The sequence below is a fragment of the Lithobates pipiens genome, unplaced genomic scaffold, assembly GCF_037356315.1.
Source record: "Lithobates pipiens isolate NorthernLeopardFrog02 unplaced genomic scaffold, aLitPip1_a1.2 Scaffold_18, whole genome shotgun sequence".
Classification (NCBI taxonomy): Eukaryota; Metazoa; Chordata; class Amphibia; order Anura; family Ranidae; genus Lithobates; species Lithobates pipiens.
In genome coordinates, this window is record NW_027507758.1 from 431,092,814 (window position 1) to 431,112,549 (window position 19,736).

Consider the following 19,736-nt stretch of genomic DNA (forward strand, 5'->3'; position numbering starts at 1 on the left):
ACCTGTGTGTATCTGGCTCTGATACAAGCCAGTGCCTCACCAGCCACTCACCGCACATGCCTGGTCAGCACACACAATGACAGGGGATACCAGAAGGAAGGAATGGAGAGATCTAGGAGGTAGAAGTTCTTGTGATCAGAGCACACAGGTGTAGGGATGGGGGAGAGAAGGTGTAGGGATGGGGGATTAGTCAGCACACACAATGACAGGGGATACCAGCAGGAAGGAATTGAGAGATCTGGGAGGTAGAAGTCATTGGAGTATAAGCTGATTTCTGGGAAGTGGAGGATGTAAGAGATAAGCCTGGTGGGAGGAGGTGATGGAAGGGGCAGGACACCCTCTGGGAGGAGGCACACACACTATTTGTAGCTGGGATCTGCAGCTCTGATCACAGACATCTTCACCAGCACACCATGATGATGATGCCGGGGATCTGCTGCCTGCTGGCTCTGCTGCCCTTCACCATACAAGCTGCCCCCTCCAGGGATCAGACCCCCACCGACATCCCCACTAACTACAGAGAAGCCCAACATGCAGCCCGACTCGCCCTTCACTACTTCAACTACCAATCCGGCTCTCCCCATCAGCTGCTTGATGTGACAGATGTCAAAAAAGCCACCCTTATGGTAAGTGACAACAGTAACCTGCAGCAACCAATCAGATTTAATCTGCATCTTGTAGTTACTTCACTTTCTGCACAGTTCTCTGTTACTTTCTTCACTTGCTTTCAAAATGTTTCAATCAGATTTCCTAATCATTTTCCTCTCCATGTTCATACACTATTATTATTATTATTATTATTATTATTATTATTATTATACAGGATTTATATAGTGCCAACAGTTTGCACAGCGCTTTAAAACATGAGGGCAGACAGTACAGTTACAATCCAGTTCCATACAGGAGGAATTAGGGGGCCCTGCTCATTATGCCGCGTACACACAATCGTAAATTCAGCCAGCAAAAGACCGTTGAGAGCTTTTGGTCGGAAAATGCGATTGTGTGTATGCTCCATCGGACCTTTGCTGGCCGAACAAGCAAAAGATTGAGAGCATGTTCTCAATTTTTCGGTCGGAAAAAGTTCCTATGCAAAAAATGCATTCGTGTGTATGCAATTCCGACACGCAAAAACTCACACATGCTCAGATTCAACTACGAGACGGAAGCTATTGGCTACTCGCTATTGAACTTCCTTTTTCTAGTCTTGTCATATGTGTTGTACTTCACCATGTTCTTGACCGTCGGAATTTGGTATGACCATGTGTATGGAAGACAACTTGAGCGAAATCCTGTCGGAATTCCGTCAGGAAAACCATCAGAGCTTTTTCCGACCAAAATTCTGATCGCGTGTATGCGCCATTAGAGCTTACAATCTAGGAACAGTATAAATCATTCTGCTTCGTATATTATGTATACACATGTTGAGGGGGAACGTTGGTTGGTAATAATCAGTATAATGGTGGCCATACACACTTTTGATTATTTGTTTTTTTCCACCCGATCAATGTGCAATTTGATAAAATCAATCAAAATCACAATTGCTTCCCTTCTGATCAATTTAGGCTCAACTTCATTCCAACTGGATCAAACTGATTCAATTGGCCAGGGCAAAAATGTATCAATTAGTTTGCATTGATCAGCAGCACCCTGATACTACATTCATGAATACAGTCATATTTTGATCGATCAGATTATGAGATTACATGGTAAAAACAAAGAAGTCCTCAGTTTCGCTCATAAATTATGCTCATACCTTCACCAAGTGTGATATATCAGCCAAATTGGATTGTTGACTATAGATTGGTTATTGCTGTAAAAAAAATCATCATATATTGAAGCATGTATGGCCACCATGAGGTTAACCATACACTCACTATACTGTTTGTACATTCTCCTTTACCACTACTATCGATTGTATAGTAATAATGCATGGATGTTGTAAACTAATCTACTAGATTGCTTAAAGTGGACCTTCAGTCATTTTTTCCTCTTTCCATCTATTAAATCTTCTGCCCTTGTTGTTCTTTTAACTTTGGATAGTTTTTTTTTCTCCCAGTAAATACCTTATACAGCCCACTTCCTTTCTTGTCTGGTCATTAGCCTAGGCTTATGACATCATGTACAATTCTCTCTCACTCTCCTAAGAGTTTGCCAGGGAGGGGGGATGAGTCATAAGAGGGCCAATGAAAGCTGCAGAGTTGGAGTTGTGTCTGTGTAAAGCCAGGCAGTAAACAGGCAGCAGCTTCAGCTGCCCACAGTTAAAATGGTTGCAGCCAGACTCAGTGGAGGGAGATTGCTGCAGCATATTTGGCAAGTACAGAATCAAAGTATATATAAAATAATATACAAAGTGGTTTGAGAGAAGCTTCAGAATGGCAAATATGTTTTTATTACAAATGATGTGAGCAGACTGCAGTTAGTCTTTAAGCTGGTCTTTGTAATTGTATTACATTGTTTTGGTAAAGCTCCCCATAGATGGATTGAAATTTGGCCATTTCACCAAGGAAAGCATGAATTTTGAATGGCTGTTCTCGGTCAACAGAAGTCAAACTAACAATCAACTTCTGTCTGTTGGAAAACTTTTGCAGCCAGCTGATCGCTGTACTCTGACAGTGGGAAGGAATTCTTCATCCGCCTCAAATGTGTGAATAGGAGAATCCATTTGTTTTTTTGTTTTCAATTGGCCCCCTGGCCATACACTATGCAATCTGATTGTACATTCCTTTTTAAAGTAGCCATACACTGTGCAATCTGATTGTACCATCTCTGTGCAAACTCCTTAACATTTACCAAACGTTTATAAAATAAGGACAAATCTAAACAATCCATTGGACTTCAATATATATATTCAGGCAGGCTCTTACGCTACATAGTTGATGGTAGATCTAAACGATCTAGTACAATCACATTGTATAGTGTATGGTCGGCTTGAAATTTACCAACTATGTAATGTAAGGGCTTGTGATAAACGTGTTCAGTTGGTATTAAATCACTCAAACCCTTGTTGCACTACATAGCTGATGGTAGATCTAAAGCAGGGGTAATAAATTAAAATTCAAGGAGGTCCGGTCGCCAAAATTTTCTTTGGGCCGAGGTCCGAATCTCAAGTCTGTGCTATGACTCAGAAAGATTGTAGTCACTGTATATCTATCAAAAACATGAGAAATGTACAATTTCCTTAGCATTTCAACAATATTTATTGTCAAGTTTCAGTTACAATAATAAACATGTGGACAGTTGGAACTAGGATAGCTTTACAATAAAATATGCCCATCAGCGTGCCCCCATAACAGTGCGCCTTTACATGAGTTGTCCCCATAACAGTGCGCCTTTACATGAGTTGTCCCCATCACAGTGCCCTTTTACATGAGGTGTCCCCATCACAATGCCCCTTTACATGAGGTGTCCCCATCACAATGCCCCTTTACATGAGGTGTCCCCATCACAGTGCCCCTTTACATGAGGTGTCCCCATCACAGTGCCCCTTTACATGAGGTGTCCCCATCACAGTGCCCCTTTACATGAGGTGTCCCCATCACAGTGCCCCTTTACATGAGGTGTCCCCATCACAGTGCCCCTTTACATGAGGTGTCCCCATCACAGTGCCCCTTTACATGAGGTGTCCCCATCACAGTGCCCCTTTACATGAGGTGTCCCCATCACAGTGCCCCTTTACATGAGGTGTCCCCATCACAGTGCCCCTTTACATGAGGTGTCCCCATCACAGTGCCCCTTTACATCAGGTGCCCCATCACAGTGCCCCTTTACATCAGGTGCCCCATCACAGTCCCCCTTTACATCAGGTGTCCCCATCACAGTCCCCCTTTACATCAGGTGTCCCCATCACAGTCCCCCTTTACATCAGGTGTCCCCATCACAGTGCCCCTTTACATCAGGTGCCCCATCACAGTGCATCTTTAAATCGAGTGCCCCATCACAGTGCCCCTTTACATCAGGCATTCCTGTCAGAGTGTCCCCTTACATCAGATGTTCCCATCAGAGTCCCCCTTAACATAAACTGTGCACATCAGGGTGCCCCTTAACATAAAATAAGGGTCATGCTGATGGGCACATTTTATATTAAGGGGCACTCTGATGGACACAAAACGCGCCCCTTAACTTAAAATTTGCCCATCAGAGTGCCCCTTTTAATATAAAATGTACCCATCAGTGTTGCTCTTAAAATAAAATATGCCCATTAGCGTGCCCCTTAACATGAAATAAGGGTCACACTGATTATGTTAGAAGGCTCTCTGATGGACAAATTTTATTTTAAGGGGCATGCTGATAGGTATATTATTAATATGCACAATGCTGGGCTTTTTTTGTAAGGAGCACATGGGTATATTTTTTATGTGCACACTGATGGGCATGTTTTGTTAAGGTGCCCCTTAACAAAATATGCCCATCGGTGTGCACAATAAAAATATACCTATCAGCGCGCCCCTTAACATAAAATAAGGGTCACGCTGATGGGCACCTTTCATGTTAAGGGGTACTCCGATGGACAAATTTTATTTTGCGGGGCACGCTGATGGGTATATTTTTAATGTGCACATCGATGGGCATATTTTGTAGGGCACATTTTGTTGTGCCCATCAGCGTGCCCCTTAACAAAATATGCCCATTGATGTGCACATTAAAAATAAACCCATCAGCGTGCCCTGCAAAATAAAATTTGTCCATCGGAGTACCCCTTAACAAAGGTGCCCATCAGCGTGACCCTTATTTTATGTTAAGGGGCACGCTGATAGGTATATTTTTATTGTGCACACCGATGGGCATATTTTGTTAAGGGGTGCCTTAACAAAACATGCCCATCAGTGTGCACATAAAAAATATACCCATGTGCTCCTTACCAAAAAAGCCCAGCATTGTGCATATTAATAATATACCTATCAGTGTGCCCCTTAAAATATGCCCAACAGTGTGCACAATAAAAATGAATGAATAATCCATAATGTGCCCACATACCTTTTTACTGCAGGAGCGAGGGCACAACTGAAACGGCCTGACAAGGATGCCTCTCGGATGGACCCTGGAATAGGGAACCGCGGGCAGCAGGGGGGCGGGGCGCGCATGTGACGTCACACCCTTACTGCCCGTGAGCGTGTCTCTCTTCAGCTTCGAGGGACGCGGCCAGGAGCAGGGGGCGGGCGCATGCGCGCAGCGTCACTTGGTACTGGGGAAACCCGCGGTCCCAGCAAACTAGTGATTGCTTCAGCTTAGTAGTATGCTGGCGGCACGGCGGTCCGGGTAGAAGCTCCGTTCGGTCCGGACTCGGACCGCGGGCCGCCATTTATTGACGGCTGATCTAAAGGATGTTTACAAACAGATAGTAGTGTATTGTCATCCTTCGGGTGCTTCTTGTAGAGAATTAAACATATCAGAATTCACACATAACTATCTATATATAGTATCTCACAAAAGTGAGTACACCCCTCACATTGTTGTAAATATTTTATTATATCTTTTCATGTGACAACACTGAAGAAATGACACTTTGCTACAATGTAAAGTGGTGCGTGTATAGCATGTATAACAGTGTAAATTTGCTGTCCCCTCCAAATAACTCAACACACAGCCATTAATGCCTAAACTGCTGGCAACAAAAGTGAGTACACCCCTAAGGGAAAATGTCTAAATTGGGCCACCATTATTTTCCAGCACTGCCTTAACCCTCTTAGGCATGGAGTTGACCAGAGCTTCACAGGTTGCCACTGGAGTCCTCTTCCAATCCTCCACTGAGACATCACAGAGCTGGTGGATGTTAGAGACCTTGTGCTCCTCCACCTTCCATTTGAGGATGCCCCACATATGCTTAATAGGGTTTAGGTCTTGAGACATGCTTAGCTGGTCCATCACCTTTACCCTCAGCTTCTTTAGCAAGGCAGTGGTTGTCTTGTCTCTGTATGGTCTTGGCCACCATGCTGCAGCTCAGTTTCAGGGTCTTGGCGATCTTCTTATAGCCTAGGCCATCTTTATGTAGAGCAACAATTATTTTTTTCAGATCCTCAGAGAGTTATTTGCAATGAGGTGCCATGTTGAACTTCTAGTGACCAGTATGAGAGAGTGAGAGCGATAACAGTAAATTTAACACACCTGCTAATGAGTCACATGACATCGGGGAGGGAAAATGGCTAATTGGGCCCAATTTGGACATTTTCACTTAGGGGTGTACTCACCTTTGTTGCCGGCGGTTTAGACATTAATGGCTGTGTGTTGAGTTATTTTGAGGGGACAGCAAATGTACACTGTTATACAAGCTGTACACTTACTACTTTACATTGTAGCAAAGTGTCATTTCTTCAGTGTTTACAAAGCAAAAAAATATATAATTTTTTTTTCCACACACAATTTTTGGTTGTTTATAAACATTATGAATTGTTTTCAAAACACTTGGTGGTACCTGTAATACAGCTATTCCCAACCAGGGTTACTTAGAAACCTAGGGTTCCTCCAGATGTTACTAGGGTTTTCATGAGCTGTGGTGGATTGACCTCCCCTCTGATGGTGCCTGCATAAATCTAGGGCACTTGGTAGAGCCAGCAGCATGACAATTATCTCTTTACCTTTTTGTAAGGTAAATCACACCAATGTAAGGGATGTGTTTACCAATGACCACTGAAATGAAGAACATTCTTCTGACTGACCACCAATGTAAGGGGCGTTCCTCCCACTGACCACCAATGTAAGGGGCGTTCCTCCCACTGACCACCAATGTAAGGGGCGTTCCTCCCACTGACCACCAATGTAAGGGGCGTTCCTCCCACTGACCACCAATGTAAGGGGCGTTCCTCCCACTGACCACCAATGTAAGGGGCGTTCCTCCCACTGACCACCAATGTAAGGGGCGTTCCTCCCACTGACCACCAATGTAAGGGGCGTTCCTCCCACTGACCACCAATGTAAAGGGACATTCTTTCCATTGACAACCAATGTATAGTAAGGGGCGTTCATCCCACTGACCATCATTGTAAAGGGACATTCTTCCCATTGACAACTAATGTATAGTAAGGGGCATTCTTCCCACTCACCATCAATGTAATAGACATAAAGTTATTTCCGGGGTTCCTCTGGGATATAAGGATTGAGAAAGCCTGCTGTAATAACTGCTCATGGGGTCATTTAAATTGGACAACCTACACCAGGGTATACTTGCTAAGCAATAGTTGTTATAACTTTTTACTTCTCAGTAAAGACATAAGTAAAGGGTTAGTTGGTGGTGTCATCCTCCTGCACATGACTGGTCGCTCTGGATGTGCATTATACATTAGTATTTCCTATGTGCCTGGGTTGTACATGCATCCTGAAAGGGAACAATGACCCTATTAGCATAAAATAAAAAGCTGTGAATTAATGAAAATCTAGCTGGTTGCTATAGTGCTTATGGCATACTTGAGCGGTTGCCATAACAGGCAACCAATTGTGTTTTTGGTTGCGCTGGCATTAATTGGGTGGCATGGTTCCATTTAATGAAATTGCGTGCTATTTTGCATTTGTTTACAAGAGAAGAGCATTTGCTATACAAATACCGTACTACAATCAGTCCAATTGACTTGTGAATCCTTCCAGTGCCTAAAGTTTAGGAGTTGACATACTAAAGCTGAAAACATTTTATATACCTTTTTATGCGCTCTTTATTGGGAGGAAAAAAAAAGAATACATCATTCAGTTTAACATTTTGAGTAGAAAAAATGTAGTTCGAGGAAAGATGACAGTCTGATCTTTTGTACAACAGCAATTTTTTTATATCTAATTTGCAACAAAAGTAATAAAATGAAGGATATTGCCTTTCAGCACTCCCTAGCAAAACTGTAATATTTTGTCCCATTACACAGCTGAGATTTTTTTTTTTTAAAGGAGACCTCTACAAGGGAAATATGTAGGCCATTACAGTGACCTTACCATCTGCAATATTAAAGTGGTTGAAAACCTCAGACATGAAATATAGACAAAGCATATCCTTCTATCGCGTGTATTTGTCGTAATCCAGAGCACTAAATGTCGTTTCTGTCCTCTGCCTTGTTCCTCTGCCGTAAGCATGAATCACATCTGACACCAAGAGAAAAATGGTGACAGGGGAGGGAGCTCCAGCTGATTGACAGCCTCATCTCTGTTTCTGTGTGCAGTGTGGAGGGGTGTGTGTCCCTTCCATCCAATCCGCTCTCAGAGCTCTGCTCACTGATGTAACTTCAGCTCTCCACCTCCTGCCTATCAGAGCTGATAGATCCTGTGTAAGTGCTGAACTTTGAATGAATGTAGAATAGACAGATGTAGATAAACAGCTACAATTGATGTAGGAGGATTTGTTTCATCTCTGTGTTTCACCTGAGGTTAGTCATTCATGGGGTATATGTGAGGGTTTTACAACCACTTTAACTCCCTGACTGTCATGCTTGTCCAATGAATTCAGTAGTTTCTGGGTCTCTGTCTCAGAACAAGTATGCAGATTGGGAGTTTTAGAATTGCATATACTGAAGCCAGGGACAGCCAGGCAAATAGCATTCTTAGGAAGTCTGGCTCAATATTTCTCTTATTACACAATCCCTATTATAGTCAATTTTAAAGCTACACATGCTCAAACATTTGCTGTGATCATTGAGTATTTAATTTAATAGGGTTGTGAATTTTAATAACGTGCCTGAAATATCAAAAAAACATAATGATGGACCACTGTGTGTGGGAATCAACATTGATTTTTTTTTTTACGCAAGAGTTATGCATGTGTCTCATCACATGTGATGCTCATGGGGCCCTAAAACCTCAGTTTTATTATAACATAGATTAAAAAAAAAAAGTTGGTGAAATTGCATTAAGGTAATAAAACTCCTACAAGTGTATGCTGGGACTTATAAAGTTGAGAGTGAACTGTGGAATGTTTCCTAAACGGCTAACTACCTCTAACGAATCTTGATTCATTTTACAGGTCCAAACTCTGACTTTGTATATAGTCTCTGCCTCAAAAAACATTCTAAAGTCAGATCCTAGCACACCGCAACAAATCATAAAAAAAAAAAAAGCACTACATAAATAAAAACCCACAAAACTCAACATGTTTCACCCAGTGTCATGAAATATTAAAATGTGCCCAAACATATGTAATAACGGGGGCTGCCATTTTGGCCTTTATTTATAATTGCACTTAAGTTGGCATAATTATGTCATCACGCACTTTAAATTTGTGCGCCTGTGTCATGTCGTGTCGTGCATGCGTACACACTGGCGTAATGACGTCATCATACTGCAAATGTACACTGTGTTAATATTTCTGATTTCAGTAGTGAAGTAACAAGTTGTGCATATTCAACTTGGAATTCCCCTTTAAAAATATTAAATTAAAGACCATAGACTGACACATTTTGGCTACTTAGGGGATCTGAAAATATGATTACTTAGAATTTATTGTTAAAATAAAAGTACCTCCATTATGGCTAAAAACCGAAGGAATAAATTGAGCTTTTGCTTGTTGCAAAAAGTTTTTTCATTTTCTATAGATGACACATAAACATAATTTGCTCTAGTTTTTTTTTTTTTTTTTTTTTTTTATATCAACGACCGGTCCAACATGCAGTTTCAGCACTGATAAAATATTCTGTAAAAGTTTTTTAATAAAAGAACACTGGCTTCCCTCTATGTAAATGATCTGCCATCCATTGTGTGACTTGTTTGTACAGCTCTCTGGCAGTGAACACATGAAATTAGTTAGATGAAGTTACATATTGAACATCTTAAGTAACACATTCACAAACAGAATGTAAAGGTTATTTATTAAAATGTTTAGTCCCTACAGTACAGAAAATTCTTGTGTGCCCCCCCCCCCCCCCATATTTTTAACACACTGTAAGGAGGCACCAGGCATGTCAGACTCCATTTTGTTCTAATCTAAAGGTCACTGTACCAATAACTTTGTTGCTCTGTTTTAGCAAGGACTGGCATGTGTTTCTGCATTGTTATCCCAGTCCCACCAGTCATAGCAAAGTTTTATGTTTGCCAGTGCTCTTCTCTCTCCTGTTCCAGATACCAGAATTGCACTTCACTTTGCGTACAAGGTCATCATTATCGCAATGTACGAGGCACATTGCAGCCTATCTTTGGGGCCTTGAGTATACTGACACAATATTTTTTTGTTTGAACAAATTAAACCATATAACCTAATTTAGTTGTGTATTAATTTAAAAAGAATTAGCTGTATTTTAACATATATCTAGCATAGATATCGGAATTTGTTTTTGCTATAGGCTTTCTGCCATGCTCTGCACAGCAGCACTCCAAATGGGAAGGGGAATTGGCACTGCTAGCCAATCAAGCTCTGCTGCCTACACATGTGATATAGGGAAGTAGAATAATCAGTGTCTTGCAGATTTATTTTTTATTTTTATTTTTGCTAGTCCAATTATGAGGCTGAGGGATCACACCACTGTATTATTGAACTCTAAAAAAAGACAGTGCTGTAGCATAAAGAAGTCATAAATGTGGTTTGGCAGATAAAGATATCCCCCCCCCCCTTTTTTTTTTCACTTCTGTATTTGGCTATGTGATTGTTCAGCTTTAATATTCATCATGTCTTAAGACAGACATAGCAATAAACAGATTCCAAAGCTCTTTTCTCCCATCCAAAATGTCCTGCATTGTCTATGATTCTTACCATTCTGAGGGGAATACAGTGGACAGACTCTGACAGGTGGAAAGGAATGCCAGGGGATGACAGTCTTCAAGTGAACAAACACCAGTATTGACACATTTCGGTGCCTGAGCCCTTTCATCAAATGGAGACGGTGCCATTTTTTGGAAGGCATGGAGGAGGGGGCCCTCTAACTGTTTGAAGGCTTGCATAGCTTGCTTTCATATGCATTCAACTTGTATTTTGAGATCAGTTTGAGAATTATCCACATTCCTTCAGAGGTGCTTTTGAGATAGTTCAAGCTGTATTCACATTCCTGGTGACTTGTGTAGCACCCTCTACCAATAAGTAGGCGCTAGTAATAGGATTTTTGTTAAATAGAATGCCAGCACAGGCAAATTTAAGCAGGCCTGTGCTGCAAGCTAGGCCTGTCTGTTTTTATCTGGGGTCTGGGAGTGGTTAGAGTGGCAGTGGGTGTGACCACCTGTGCTCTTTTTCTAAAAATGCCTCCCCTGCTTCCAGGGAGAATGTTCTGGAAGAGGGGCAGGGCCTAGAACTGGAGTGTCTGGAAGCTTATGTGGGAGCCCTGACCAATCCCCAACTGGTATTGGCAAGAGATGGGCCTCCTATATAAGCTGAGGTAATATGCCACAGGGCGAGTTGTCGGCCAGGTGATGTGGAGAATGGAATACTAGACAGCAGCAGGAGTGCACCCCCATCTGGGTGGGGGGTGTGCTGATCGCAGGAGGAGGCCTGGGGAGAACTGTGAGGGAACTTTGCCTCTACATGGTCATTGGCAATGTTCTTATCATTACACGATCAATGATGAGTAATTCCTGGCGCAGAGGGGCAGGTGATGCTGTCGGAACGTATGGTCCAGTCAAGTTCTCCATCAAGGTCTCGGGGCAGAGACAGGTCGGTGAGTGTACCACAGTGGAGGGCTGGATGTGCCAGGGAGTCTGTGAGGGAACTTCACTTCTACATGGTCAGTAGTGAAGTCTTTTTCATTACACAATCAATGAAGGGGGGGGGGCACTGGATGACCTTGTCCCAGCACAGCACTTTATTTGGGCCTAGTGACCCTCCACAGAGGGTTTACCATGTGCTTGTTTGCACCCAGAGGAGAACCCCCATAGTGGTGACTCACAAGTTGTTTGTGTCGGATCTCTCCATGCTGAATGATCTCACTGGACTGCAGCAAAGTCTTTGTGACATATGTTAGTGTAGCCAAGTCACAGGGTTCTTGAGGCCTAATAATGGGTTAGGGACAGTTGACATCCTTCTGTTTTAGAGTGGGTTACAAGGCATGGTGGGTGTAATGAAAGTAGATTGATGGGAGCCAGACACTTGTTGAATGCAAGGAGATTTAATGTCTCTTAAACAGAAACGTGGGAGAGAGGGTTGGGGCCAGGACACCCTTAAGAAGATGCAATGTTAATTGACAGACTCAGAGATGTCTATAGGTAGACAGCCATGCAGGGAAAAACATCTAGCCAGACACCACACCTGCGTGAGTAGAAACGCTGTATCCTATGGCAACAGTTTCTAACAAATCTTGCAATGAACACTTTCACTTCTTCTACAATCTTCTATTGTAGAACTTCACTTCCACTGAGCCCTCAGTCTTTCACTAGACTTACTGATCCACTGCCACTGGATCCCCTGAGTTCTTCGAATTTAGCACTCAGTATCTTCCTCAAACATCGCCTCTGCTGTCCCGCTGGGTCCCTGACTTGGCCCACTTCTTCACTGTCCACGACCGGCGAGAAGTCTGCTCTAGTACTGGCCTTGGCTTACTCACAGTCATCTCTGGTGGCGAGGTGAATGGACCCTTAGTGGTGACAGCTTTCATTCTACCTCCGACCATGACTGGTTCCCTGGCCGGCAGAACCGTTGCTTCTGGTTGATGTAAGCCGCAGTCCCAACCCTACGCTGCTCTCTGGCATAGACAGCCTAGCAGCCAGATATCCCCGGGATAGGCCCAAGGCTTATGGCCTAGAGCCCGTGGCATTACAACACACCTCCACTCAGACAGCACAGAACAGCACAGGTGGCACAGATCCCAGATCACCTGACTCCACCCAAATAAATAGTCTCTCCCAGCAGCAGCCAAGGGACCCAAGAAAATCACTGCCCATTTTCTGAGACACCACATTCATTCCTAATCTGTCCTTGCAATAGCCTTGTCTTGTTTTATCTAATGCCACCAGATACCTGGCTATCTAGTGACAAAAGAGAGAAGTGCAGCAATTCCAGAATTGGGGTGAAGTCAATTGCCATCCTATCAATTAGCCAAGGCAACTGTCACTTGGCAAATACATTTGATAGCAACCCTGCCTAAACATCAGGGTGCTACATCAGATTGTCATTTCTAAATATTATATAAAACAGTGTTAGTTTGTCCTTCATTCTCAGAATAGAGGAAGCATCTGTCATTGCTTAATGTTTATGTGCCCTGCAGTTGCATTGTAGTGTTAATACTGGCACTAGTGCAGTACCATCTGTTACTGGTTATAATTGTCCGCCAACAAGTTAAATGTCAAAGGCTTCCACGTGAGTTGCAGTTTTTGCTGTACTCCTGTTCAAAAGGTAACCTACAGTAAAAATCTCTGCGGCCAAATTGTTATAGACTTTACAATTAAAAGAGGTACTGATAATTTGTAGCAGTGGCTGAACCTATAGCTTAACTACCTGATAGATTTTATATAGTACACCCCTCTTTTTGTAAATATTGTATTATATTTTTTCATGTGACAACAATGAAGAAATGACAGTTTGCTACAAAGTAGTAGTGAGTGTACAGCTTAACAGTGTAAATGTGCTGTCCCCTCAAAATAACTCAACACACAGCCATTAATGTCTAAACCGCTGGCAGCAAAAGTCAGTACACCCTAAGTGAAAATGTCCAAATTGGGTCCAATTAGCCATTTTCTCTCCCCCCAGTGTCATCTGACTCATTAGTGTTACAAGGTCCCAGGTGTGAATGGGGAGCAGGTATGTTAAATTTGGTGTTATTGCTCTTTCTCATACTGGTCACTGGAAGTTCAACATGGCACCTCATGGCAAAGAACTAACTGAGGTTCTGAAAAAAAAAACTATTGTTTTCTCTACATAAAGATGGCCTAGGCTATAAGAACATTGCCAAGACCCAGAAACTGAGCAGCAGCATGGTGGCCAAGACAGGGGCGGATCCAGAGTCTAGTCTCGGGAGGGGCACTGCCAGAAAATAAGGCTGCTTTCACACTGGGGTGGGCGGGCGACGGCGGTAAAGGCCGCTAACGGGACGGTTTTATCTAATTTATTTCTACTGAGACACACAGCCGCTATATCCCAATATGACATGTTGGTGCGGGTACTTGAATAAACCCTGCATGCATTCTGGGATCCGCACGCATGACATACTGGGATATAGCGGCTGTGTGTCTCAGTATAAATAAATGGGATGCATGTAACACTTTATGCATCCCCAAGCCAGTAAAAGACAGCCCTGCATGTCAGACACATGTCTGCCCTGTGTGAATGAAGCATAAAGATACAGATTTCTGTCATTCTATATCATCATTATTATCATGATAATCACACAATACAGGTGCTGTGGCTCAACGCACCTGTGCTGTGTGATTATCATGATAATAATGATGATGATTGGTAATTGTAATATGACACATGGAGGGGGGTTAATGTACTCACTGATGTATTACTGACCAGTGGCAATTAATTAACCCCTTTGTGCTGCATTAGTGGAGGTGTTTATAAACCCCTTCATGCTGTAGCATAAAAGGGGTTAATTAACATTGATGGTGCCACTGTCATTAATGCAGCACAAAGGGGTTAATTGTCACTGATCACAAATACATGAGTGAGTACATTAACCCCCTCCATGTGCCATATTACAATTACCAGTGTAAATTATTTCACCCCCCCCCCCCACCCCCAAAGCATTCACCACTTCACCTGTAAGACAAGGTGTTAACTAATTAACATAGCAATGCCTGCCGTAGCTAATTAACATAACAATGCCGCTCGTAGCTCATTAACACAACACTGCCTTAGCTAAGTAAGTGATCACTCACTTGCAGTGCACTGAGCTGGCTACAGTCCATCTTGTCTTCAATCCTGCGCGCCTCTGAATCGTGACGTCACACCAGCCGGGACTAGGAAGCTCCTGTCGGGTAGAGATCACTCCGCCTGACAGGAAAGTGAAGTGACACTCGTGCCGCTCTGCTGCAACTCTGCCAGCATGTAGCAGCAGCCCGTGTCACATCAATTACAGACCCCCATAGTGACCCACTGGCCCCCTCTAAATAAACTGATGGAAGCCAGGGGAAGCAGCAATAAAGTCCCAGCTGCATTTAGATGCCTCATGCAAATCTGGTGAGGTGGCGGAGGGAGAAAGCCTTGGAGTAAGTTCTATTTTCTCGGAGGGGGCAATTGTCCCGTTGCCCCCCCCCCTGGATCCGCCCCTGGGCCAAGACCATACAGCGGTTTAACAGGACAGGTTCCACTCAGAACAGGCCATGGTCGACCAAAGAAGTTGCGTGCAGGTGCTCAGCATCATATACAGAGGTTGTCTTTGGTAAATAGACGTATGAGTGCTGCAGAGATTGAAGGGGTGGGGGATCAGCCTGCCATTGCTCAGACCATACGCCACACACTGCATCAAATTGGTCTGCATGGCCGTCGACCCAAAAGGAAGTCTCTTTTAAAGATGATACACAAGAAAGCCCACAAACTATTTGTTGAAGACAAGCAGACTAAGGACATGGATTACTGAAACCATGTCCTGTGGTCTGATGAGACCAACATAAACTTATTTGGTTCAGATGGTGTCAAGCATGTGTGGTGGCAACCAGGTGAAGATGACAAAGACAAGTGTGTCCTGCCTACAGTCAAGTATGGTGGCAGGAGTTTCATGGTCTGGGGCTGCATGAGTGCTGCCGCCACTGGGGAGCTACAGTTCATTGAGGGAACCATTAATGGCAACATGTACTGTGACATACTGAAGCAGAGCATGATCTCCCTTCGGAGACTGGGCCACAGGACAGTATTCCAACATGACAACCCCAAACAAACCTTCAAGACAATCACTGCCTTGCTAAAGAAGCTGAGGGTAAAGGTGGTAGACTGGCCAAGCATGTCTCCAGACCTAAACCCTATTGAGCATCTGTGGGGCATCCTCAAACGGAAAGTGGAGGAGTCCAAGGTCTCTAACATTCACCAGCTCTGTAATGTTATCCTGGAGGAGTGGAAGAGGACTCCAGTGGCAACCTGTAAAGCTCTGGTGAACTCCATGCTCAAGTGGGTTAAGGCAGTTCTGGAAAATAATAGTGGCCACACAAAAAAATATTGACACTTTGGGCCTAATTTGGACATTTTCACTTAGACCTCTTTCACACTTGGCCGCTTTGCAGGCACTACAGCGCTAAAAATAGCACCTGCAAAGTGCCCTGAAACAGCCGCTGCTGTCTCTCCATTATGAAAGCCCCGAAGTCTTTCACACTGGAGCGGTGCGCTGGCAGGATGCTCAAAGATGTCTTGCTAGCAGCATCTTTGAAATTTGAAATCAATGGGGCAGCGCAGCTATACCGCCGACATAGTGCTGCTGTAGGTGCACTTTGCGGTAGTTTTTGACCCTTTCTCAGCCACTAGCAGGGGTTAAAACTGCCCAGCTAGTGGCCGAATAGCGCCGCTAAAACAACGGTAAATCGGTGCTAAAAATAGTGCTGCTTTACCACTGACCCCGTCCCAGTGTGAAAGGGGCCCTAGGGGTGTACTCACTTTTGTTGCCAGCGATTTAGACATTAATGGCTGTGTGTTGAGTTATTTTGAGGGGACATCAAATTTACACTGTTATACAAGCTGTACACTCACTACTTTACATTGTAGCAAAGTGTCATTTCTTCAGTGTTGTCACATGAAAAGATAGAATAAAATATTTACAAAAATGTGAGGGTTGTACTCTGTGTGGGTTGTGTGTGTGTGTGTTTTTTATATTTTTATATATATATATATATATATATATATATATATATATATATATATATATATATATATATATATATAATTTATTTTTTTATAATTAGTACAGTTCTGATACCTACACATGAAATATTAAAATGTATATAACTGTGCTACTGTTAGCTGCCTGTTGCAGCTAAGGAATGAATATGACAAGCATATTTTATGTATTTTACTGTAAATTCAGATGTTTTCATACATCTATGCATGCTCTACAGTATTTATATATGTAAATTAATTTTAGGTTGCTTTTACTAAAAAGGGAATTTGCTTTAAAAAACTGGAAGCAGTAGGGAGCGTCTGAAAATTATGACAAGCTATATTCCAGTGCCAAGGTGCTGATGCTGATATCATTCAGCACTTGAAGGAATGTTCTTCATCACAGGGGAATCCAGTAAAGCAGAGGAGTGTACATAAGCAAGTGCTTTAGATTAGACAATAGTATACCCAAAGTCAAAACTGTTTTCATTTTGGATTGAATAGGGGAGGGTTAAAACCATTGTCGTTATTTTTTTGTTTTTTTCTGGGTTTCATTAAGGAGATTTTCCTTCACTTCCTGTCATATAGACACAAGAGGAAGTGTAGGGGGGGAAATCCCCTCTTAGACAGTTGTCACAGAAACAAGTGTTACCTCTATTCCTATTTTGGTAGCGACAGTTTGGAATTGGTTGGCTTTTGCTTCCCAAACCTAGATGAGTTTAGTGATAACTAACATGACACTGAACACCAGTGTTTTCCAGTCATATTCTGTTCTTGTTTATCCCTTGTTCATCAGCAAAACAGATACTGATAATTCCACACATGCTTTTATGCATACAAATGCTTGAGAAAAAACAGAAATACAAATGAAAGAAATACAATGAATGGGCCCCTTTGTTAAAAAGAAGCTGTATAAAAAAATCTACAAAACCCTTTGAACTCATAAAAGTACTTTGTTTTCATAACTTGGAGATAAAATGGGCCTTCATGTTTGGCAAGCAATGTGGAAAGATTTAGAGATCGGGTTTCAGTAGAAACTACATTTCTTTTTATGGGGGACTAAAATGACAGCATAGTCATTTCAACCATATACTACTGTTGGTATAAAGCAAATTTACCATGAGACTAATATATATAGGTTGTTATTGCAGGCTTGAATCTGAAAATGCTACCTGTGGAGTTGTAATACTGGGCCTTGTGCCAGCATGCAGCTCAGGAGTTCTCATTTACAGCTGAAGTTTAGCTCCAAAACTTTTTGGGCCACACAGTTTTAGTGACCTAACTTACCTGTAATGAAGTACAGTATGTCCTATGTCATGCAGGCAGCTACATATTACCGTGTGCATAGACTCAGCATTATTTATTACCAACTTTTTTTATTAATGTGTGGTGTGGTTTTTTTTAATTGTTTGTTTTACATTCAGTTAGGTTGAAAAACAAACCAAAAAAGTCAATGGCTATAGCTTGCAAAGTACGCACTAAATTTAATTCCATAATGAAACCTGCCTGGTCTCTGTCTTTGAAAACACACACACACACACACACACACACACACACACACACACACACACACACACACACACACACACACACACACACACACACACACACATTATATTGCCAAAAGTATTGGGACGTCTGCCTTTATATATATATATATATATATATACACACACACACACACAAACAAACATGAACTTTCATGGCACTCCAGTCTTAGTCTGTAGGGTTCAATATTGAGTTGGCCCACCCTTTGCAGATATAACCGCTTCAACTCTTCTGGGAAGGCTCTCCACAATCTTTAGGAGTGCGTCTATTGGACTATTTTTCCAGAAGTGCATTTGTGATATCAGGCACTGATGCAGAGGAGAAGGCCTGGCTCACAGTCTCTGCTCTGATTCATCCCATAGGTGTTCTATCATTCATCCATGTCTATATGGACCTTGTTTGTGCAGGCACAGTTGTGTTGGAACAGGAAGGGGCCATCCCCAAGTTGTTCCCACGCAGTTGGGGGCATGAAATTGTCCAAAATGTCTTGATATGCTGACGCCTTTAGAGTTTCCTTCACTGGAACTAGGGGGCCAAGCCCAACCCCTGAAAAAACAACCCCACACCATAATCACCCCTCCACCAAATGATTTGGACTAGTGCACAAAACCAGGTCCATAAAGACCTAGACGAGCAAGTTTGGGGTGGAGGAACTAGACAGTCCTGATCTCAACCCGATAGAACACATTTGGGATGAATGAGTGGAGACTGCAAGCCAGGCCTTTTTGTCCACAATCAGAGCCTGACCTCACAAATACGCTTCTGGAAGAATTGTCAAATGTTCCTATAAACACACTCCTAAACCTTGTTGACAGCCTTCCCAAAAGAGCTGAAGCTGTTATATCTGCAAAGGGTGGGCCAACTCAATACATAACCACTTTATTTTACATTGCAGTCCAGTTAGGCTGCTAACATACTCTCCAGCTACTGTACTTACACAGTATGTGTGATTATTGTCTCTGAAATATGGCACTCTGTTTTTTATTTCAGCATAAAAACTGCCTAGTCTCTGAAATGTTGGGTTGTGTTTTTGATTTTTTTTTTGTGGACTTCTCTGATATTTTACTTAACTTTAAGACCATACAGTGTGGTAGTGGGTAAACAAAAAAAATACCAGCTGTACTATAAAACTGTTTTGCTCCTGGACAGTTGGCACAAAGTTGAGGGCTTTAGCTTTGATTTTTTTTTAACAGTAAATATTCCTATAGCTTTTCAATCTGTTGGGGCTTTTATTTCTAATGGTCAATTCAGATTTATTACTGCTGGATATACTAGAATTAGCTCTTGCAGCCACAACTACCTACAAATTCCCCTGTTCAAGTTGAAATGATTCAGATTGGGGTTCTACTTCTGTATTTAAACCAAGCTAAATAGAAATATTAAATGATTTGCCCATAAAAAATATGTGATGTCAGAATACAGTATATGACTCTGTCTGTGAGAATCATACTGTTCCATACTATTTACAACTTGAACGCATCTTCCAAGCATGTAATATAATTTAATGGTATTTTGCCATGTTGTTGTCCTCAAAGTTGCTTAAAAAGAGAGAACCTTTCCCCTCTGT

The 19,736-nt window shown here is 42.4% G+C and overlaps 1 protein-coding gene across 1 annotated transcript in view; it reads left to right on the top strand.

Moving 5' to 3' along the window:
- The first annotated feature begins 200 nt into the window (after window positions 1–200).
- LOC143988468 (retinoic acid receptor responder protein 1-like) overlaps window positions 201–19,736 on the top strand; it is a 45,709-nt gene continuing 26,173 nt past the window's right edge. The window contains exon 1 of the mRNA XM_077488078.1: window positions 201–626. Coding sequence (XP_077344204.1) covers window positions 414–626 — 213 coding nt within the window. The 5' untranslated portion in view covers window positions 201–413. The remainder of the gene's footprint in view (window positions 627–19,736) is intronic.